The sequence below is a fragment of the Cylas formicarius genome, unplaced genomic scaffold, assembly GCF_029955315.1.
Source record: "Cylas formicarius isolate icCylForm1 unplaced genomic scaffold, icCylForm1.1 PGA_scaffold_1__22_contigs__length_36826433, whole genome shotgun sequence".
NCBI lineage: Eukaryota > Metazoa > Arthropoda > Insecta > Coleoptera > Brentidae > Cylas > Cylas formicarius.
In genome coordinates this window covers 33638165-33645427 of record NW_026844264.1, presented here as the reverse complement: position 1 = coordinate 33645427, position 7263 = coordinate 33638165, and the positions used below count along the sequence as shown (strand labels likewise).

General features: G+C 33.8%; 1 protein-coding gene across 2 annotated transcripts; it reads right to left on the bottom strand.

Annotated features, from left to right (window-relative positions):
• Positions 1–176: 176 nt before the first annotated feature.
• LOC132696002 (general odorant-binding protein 83a-like) lies at positions 177–7178 on the bottom strand. 2 transcript variants are annotated; one of them, XM_060660517.1, is made up of 6 exons: positions 7022–7178; positions 3798–3873; positions 3010–3101; positions 459–564; positions 329–393; positions 177–270 (listed from the first exon to the last, which is right to left on the bottom strand). In XM_060660517.1, exons 1-6 carry the CDS (start codon positions 7082–7084, stop codon positions 253–255), a joined length of 420 nt encoding a protein of 139 aa, XP_060516500.1. In that variant the 5' UTR covers positions 7085–7178; the 3' UTR covers positions 177–252. The 2 variants fall into 2 exon arrangements, with proteins under 2 accessions (XP_060516500.1, XP_060516499.1); XM_060660516.1 differs by having other exon boundaries at positions 177–393.
• Positions 7179–7263: the final 85 nt, after the last annotated feature.

The following is a 7263-nucleotide window of genomic DNA, read 5'->3' as shown; positions in this document are numbered from 1 at the left end:
AGAATATTTTTTAGGGCATGGATATCGAATCCAGACCCGATTTTATCGAAAAGGTATAGATACTGATACTGATTCCCTGCCAAGCTGATCAAAACCTCAAAATTTCGAAAATGCTGCAGAAACATAACATCGATACTAGATTCTCTCTTGTAGCTGCAGGAAAAATAAAGTATACGCCGTTTTTCTGGAATTTTATTCAACCAAAGTGTACATTTGGAAAAGTAAGACGACGCCAGTCCCAGTAGCGCCGATCTAGATGAGCATATAGACCTAGAAAAAACACCAGAGATAACCGAAGGTCTATTGCAAATGGCAGCCGTTGTTTTACGTCTGGTTTCATCTCGGAGTAGCACTTATGGGTCAGCCAGGCGTTCTCGCAGATGTTAGCTCCGACTTAAAAAAGAAGACATACAAAATTTGGCAACGAATTTGGTCGTAGTCGAATCGCGTTCGATTACCTACTGTTCCGCATTTCCGGATCACCGGCCCCATGATCTCCTGGATGTCCTCCGGCAAGATGGCGATGGTCGCTTCTTCGTCGATGGTACCGTCATCGTCATCGATCTGCGAAACACGAGCAGTTGGGTCTGGTTTTCACCAGGTATATTAGAGTGAAGTATTCTTAAGATATCCTTCATTTAGCAGGGCGTTCAAGCCAGAAAGTGAAGCTTTCAGTTGAAAACTGCCCGTCTCAGATAGTTTTAATTATAGGAAATGGAGGAAGCGTTGGTTTTGACGGAATTTGTGCGATATATATTAGAAAAAGTGTGAGCATTTTTCTCTATCGTGTGTTACTTGAAATCCATGTTCTAGCCAGAAAGTGAGGTTATCTAACTCTTTAAAGCAGTGATCATTACAAAAATTGGTTGAAAAGTTCATTTTTCATTAAATTTAATGGCAATTCTCCTTAAAAATCCAGTCCATGCTGACCTTGTGAAAGTGAACTTTTTGGTGGATGGGTATTTCCAGAAATACAAGTTTTGACTGGATTTTGTGAAAAATTCTTCCTTGGAACTAGTGTTCAACCCAAAAAAATGAGGTTTTAGGTAGACAATTGCAATCTTCAGAGAATCGTTATTGCAAGCTATGAAAAAAAATTGCGTTTTAACTGTAAATCATTTTTTGTGAATTCTTCGTCCAAAATGCGGCGTTCAAGCCAAAATGTGAAGTTGAAGTGAAGTCGAATTTGAACGATATCTACAAAAAAAAAAGTTCAGTTTCGCTAATTTTGTGTTTATTTTTTCTATCAAAAATATTACTTGAAATCAGTGTTCCAACCAGACATGTTGTTAGCTCTCTGAAGGTCTCATTAAAAAAATTGATTGAAAAGCTCATTTTTATTGAAATTTAATCGAAATTGACAAGAAAACGTGAAGTTTCTCTTATTTTCTCTAGTTTCTCTTTAAAAATTCACCGTTGAAGTCGATGTTATCAAAGTGGGCGTTTGGGCAGACGGATAGTTTCCGGAAAAGCTAGCTTTGACTGGATTTCGTGAAAAATGAAAATGAAAAAAATTATAATGGATTTTCGGGTGTCAAGAAAATCCGATTTGCCAAATTTTATGCAAAAGCTCGATCATTTTATTTTATCATTTCATAATAATTGTTTTGCTACGTGCTGACTTATGTAAATTTGCATTATTTATGGACCTAGCTCAATATATACCTGTAATGGTCCTTTACCGACCCTACTAGCTTAGAATAAAAGAAAATTTTTAAGTGAGAAGTAATATAACAGTAATAATCTAAAATATGCGCAAGTAAAAAGTATACAATAATAAATATAACCTCAAAAACTAATGTGACAGACGAAATCTGTCGGCTCTTTGTCATTATTACATCGCGTGATTCTTTTTTCCTTATTATTTACGCATATTGTTATTTCGAGGCAATTATTGTTTTGTTGAGATGTAAATATTGCGTCGACACTTCTCGGTGTATGAATTAAACTTTTTACGGTGTTTTGAAACGCCGAACATTGACCTAATAATTATACAATGTAGGTTGTTTTCGATCGGTTTCTAGTTAATCGGCGAAACGCCCGACAGGGGCGGTCTCCGACGTTTCGTCGATATCGACCTAAAATCGATACCCTAATGCCAATGTGGAGAATTTTATTGTATTTTATACAGAGTGTTTGCTAATTAAATGTCAATAATTAAGAGGGCGGTTTTTGGGTCCATTTTCAAAAATAAAATATATTTTTTTTAATATCTGTAATATCAATTTAGATAATTTATCGAAATTTGCCGTACATGTAATAAGTATATAATAAGTGTACCACATTTTTTAAAAAATACAAAACTGTTCTTGGTGTTTAAATTCTACAACCGAATGAGAGTTTTCATCGACCCAAAGATGGTTATTATAGAAATTTCTGATTGGAAAAATTAGGTTCATCTGTAAATAGTATTTCTTGGTCATAATTTTGTCCAAAACCCAATGACAAAAATTAACACGTAACGGAATTTTTTTTGGACTTGTTGAATATGACATCGGTACAATAGAAAATCGTGCGAAATTTTCCACATATCTGCCAACTTCTCATTCATAAACTAGAAAATTCTTTTTTAAAATAAAAATGCTCTGATATATTAAACACCAAATTAATGTCAAACAATTGTCAAACAGAATTAAAAATTCTGCCTTCTACAATGCTAAGAAATAATTATAAAAATTTCAAAAATACACCTCAGAGTTTACGAACTTCGTATTCGTACTTCCACGTTTCAAATATTATAACGGATAATGTTGTTGTTTAAAGTACTTGACGTCTGTCGATAAAAAATAAACGAAATATGTCATAATTTTGACAGAACACAATGGAGAAACCTAAGCTCAACCTCGGTCAAATCTAAGCTAATATGGAGCATACGTCTTACTTTCGTACAAAAGTGTAAATAAATAAAATAAAAAACGATTAATTTACGCTGAAAAATCTTACACACAGCCATTAAAGTTTGGCTCCACCTTGTATAACGGTTGTGTTTCCACACCAACGACTACTTACGCAAGCCATTTGTGATAGGAGACACTTAATGTAGCATTTCAGCTTTTCGTCATCCGCGAACACTTTTTCCGCGTTGACTTTTGCGATCAAGCCTGTAAAGAAATCGAGACCGTCAGTACGGGCCCCGCAGGGAGACCTTGCGGCACACCCAAAAACACACTGGCGGAACAGCCCAGAAACTTCAAAACAAGAATAAATATAATAAATATTTATTTTAATGATTTTAAACTTTTCCGTTTTGGTTTCAATTTTTATTTATATTCCACAAATAGCAAAGTTAATGTCAATAATTAAAGGGACGATTTATGGGTCCATTTTAAACAGAAAACTTGGCATTAACATTAGTCGGTGGCACTTACAATTAAGTAAGAAATTATTTTTATTTATTAATTATTTATAATGTTAAAGAAATCAAAATAAAATATTTTTTCGAAAATCTTTGCTTACAAGGCGGCAGTTTCTTATGTCGTCCTTAAGTCCATTCTTGGGGGAATCGTTATAAAGAATAATTAAGTTACAGAATATTAACATTTTAACATTCCGTGTAACAAATGACAAATCAATGTGTTCGATGAGAACCTAGCCAAAGGAAAGAAGAGACCGCCATTTTCTCGCCTTTTTGTGAAGCTGTCGTGTTTAAGATGCTTTTTTTTGGGGGTACTTTATTAAATTTTTAAAAGGTCATTAATATTATTCTTAACTATAGCGGTAAAGTGGTTAGTTATTATGGTTGCTTTACACAGTGCAGTGGATAAAGCACAGACCACAAATACGATAAATGAACTTACTTTCGTCGACCCCCGTTTCTTCCACGCACGTGTCGTGTAACATCTGAACCAGTTCTTTCATTTCGTCCGACATGCCCTAAAAAATCGAAAAAGAAACCGTCACCCATCAAATTACGTTTTATCATTGATACCAGCTGAGTAATTGCTCACAGCGCCCCCTGGCGGCTATGTGAGACAATTACTTTCACAGGCAGAGCCGAGTTACCTATACTCAAATGTAGAGGGCGCCAAGTCCCCGACAAGTAGCTTAAAACGTTCACCTCGTTTTAACAAATTTAGATTAAAATAAGAAGCCTATTTTTAGATCTTCTTTTAGATTTAGTACATTGCACATTCATAATAACAGGTATTTGATATTTAAAAACGGACAAATTAAAACAAACAGTATTTACGAAAATGTGCCATCGTAATTTTTTAGCTGAATAGCCATTGTCGGTGCTTGAAAAGGAAAACGTAGAAGTTTATGGCAATGTTGTACTGAATAATGCAATACAATTTCGTGATTAGAAAATATATTTGTTCTCATTAGTACAGTTGTGAGCAATTTTTATTTACATTAAAACAAAAGTTTGGGAAAAAAGTGGAAATCAAGTAAAGATCAAGCTGAAAAAGTTATAACGCCGTATATCCCAGTAAAAACAAGGATTTTTTTTAAATTAAAGTGTGTTCTTCTAGAAACTACAGCAATTTTGCATATTTTCTGCAAAAATCACCAAATTTTACGATTTTTACTTAGAGTTTCGATTGAAGTTATGGTGAGAAACGTTTTTTTTAAATATTAGTCCATCACACCTTGGTGAAAACGTTTTTCTTGTTCTTCGGAGTATTCACCAATATATTCTGCAGTCCATAGTTTTAAAGCTTTGAAGCATGTTTTCAATCAATTGTTTATAATTGTCAGTCCTGTAATTTCCGAGGAAGCCGTCAGCTGCTGCTTTAAAACCCTTCCATATTTCAAACATGGATATGGATAATAATTTAATATATCCATATATATTTCAATATCCATATAAACATGTGAGTGAGGTTTCATCTGGTTGAAAGCAAAAAAAAAAACGGTTTTTTATTCCACCAAAGAACGTGAAATCGTTTTTGTTAACTAGAAATTATTTTCACGTTCATAAAATGGCCGCTAGGGGGAGCAACCTCAACTGTAAAAAACGGGTTTTCTCAAAAATATTCCAAATTAACCTATGCCAAAATTAGTTTTAACGTAATATGTTCTAGATAAAGACGCTTTTTGGTTAGAACTAATTTTTTTATCACGTCAAATTAAGGGAGAAGAAAGGGTCTAATATTGGTTTAGAAAAAGTTGAATAACTTTTTTTTGGCCAATGCGATTTCCGACGGACTTAGTTTAGTTTTAAAGCTTCTATAGGCTTGTCAATATCACTATCGGTTTTAGGTAATAGGCGCTTCATGTCAAAAACAGCTATTTTTATGATTCTCTCGAAATATTCAAATATAATGGTATAAATATTATTAGCTATGTTAAAAGAGTAAAAAAAACAATAATAGTAATAAATATTAATAATTTTAATACATTTAAAAATACTATTTTTTTGTATCTCGTCAAATGAAGGGAGGGGCAAGGGTCAAATATTGGTTTAGAAAAAAGTTGAATAACTTTTTCTTTGGCTAGATTTCGACGATCTTTAGTTTTAAAGGGTATTTATGGGAGCTTCGATTGGCACGTTAATATCACTATATTAATTCTTTTACGGTTCGGTAGGAGGCGCTTCATGTCAAAAACGGCTATTTCTATGATTTTCTCGGAAATGGTATAAATATTTTTAGCTTAAATAGCTTTAGAAAAAAATTGTTCAAACAAAAAAGTTTCCTTATCTAGAGTTGATTACTTTAAGACTAATTTTGATATAGGTAAATTTGGAATTTTTGTGAGAAAACTCGTTTTTTCTATATTACAGTAGAGGTTGCGCCCCCCAACGGCCATTTTATGAACCCAAAAATAATGTCCAGCTTTTTCTTTTAGCAGAATAACCTATAAATATATATTTTTTAAGTTGTAAGACTAATTCAAGTACTGTTCAAATGTAAAAACCCCAGTAATTTTGAATGCATTTAAATTATTAACATTTATTATTATTATTATTATTATTATTATTGTGGTTCTACGCTCTTTCATCCTAGCTGAAAATATTTATACCTTTATATTTGAAGATTTCGAGAACATAATAAAAATAGCTGTTTTTGACATGAAGCGCCTCCTACCGACTCGTAAAAACATTAATATCGTGATATTGATAAGCCAGTCGAAGGTCCTATAAATACTTTTTAAAACCAGACTAAGTTCGTCGAAATCGGATTAGCCAAAAAAAAGTTATTCAACTTTTTCTAAACCAACATTTGACCCTTCCCCCACCCTTAATTTGACGAGATAGAAAAAAATAGTTCAACAAAAAAGTTTCCTTGTCTAGTGTAGATTAAACTAAAACTAATTTTGATATAGGTTAATTTGGAATATTATTGAGAAAACCTGTTTTTTCTGATTTACAGTAGAGGTTGCGACCTCTAGCGGCGTGGTTGCTCCAAAAGTTGAGCCTTTGAGTATACAGCCTTACTCTTAGGAGTGGGTGGGGTAAGGCGGCCTACTTTTGTGGCTTTTTATCATCAAGTCTATTTATTTTTGACTAACTTTAACTAAAATTACCCAAATTATGGCGATGTCTTTAATTAAAAAAACGTTATTGATTAGTAACGGTTTTTCTATCTAGTAAAAAATTTGTTATTGGTATTTGTAAGATTTTCGAAAGTTCTGGCTTTAGGCTAAATTCCTAGGATTTTCCAAAAAATAACACTTTCAATAAAATAATATATATTAGCTTCTTTTTACAATTTTTAAGCGGTCCATTTTACCCCTGGTATTACGCAAAGGGCTAAATATGTACAAATAACTAGAATTTAAAATTATAATAACGAAAAAAAAATTGGTTAATTTTTGCCCCAGTGGAGCCGCCTTGCCTCATCCTCCCCTATTCAGCTCAAGCACTGTTTCTATTTCCGCTACGGTTAGAAGACAATGCCAGAGTTTCGGAAACTTCTTAAGAGTTATCAACTCCGCCGCTAATTATATTGGAAAACGCGTAACGATGCGTATCTGCTCGTACCTCTACGCGGCCGCGTATATCTCGTTGCCTACCTTCGCATCTGTCCCGCATTGCGTCACACGATTCGAGGGAGCTTTTTTATGCCCCGAAACTTACCGATGCGTATTTTGACACGTACAAAATGAAGCCGAACGCAGCGAGGACGAAACATCTGCACATGATCGTCGAATTTCAATTACGGGAAACGTTCGATTAAGCGACGGCGTAGAAATGAAATAAATCCGCGGCGACGGACGTATTTTTGTCCACGCGCTGATTTTTAATTACAGGATGGCGTTTTACGGGGGTAATTAGTAATTAATTAACGCCCGTTTTAATTGGAAATTAGTGATTTTGCA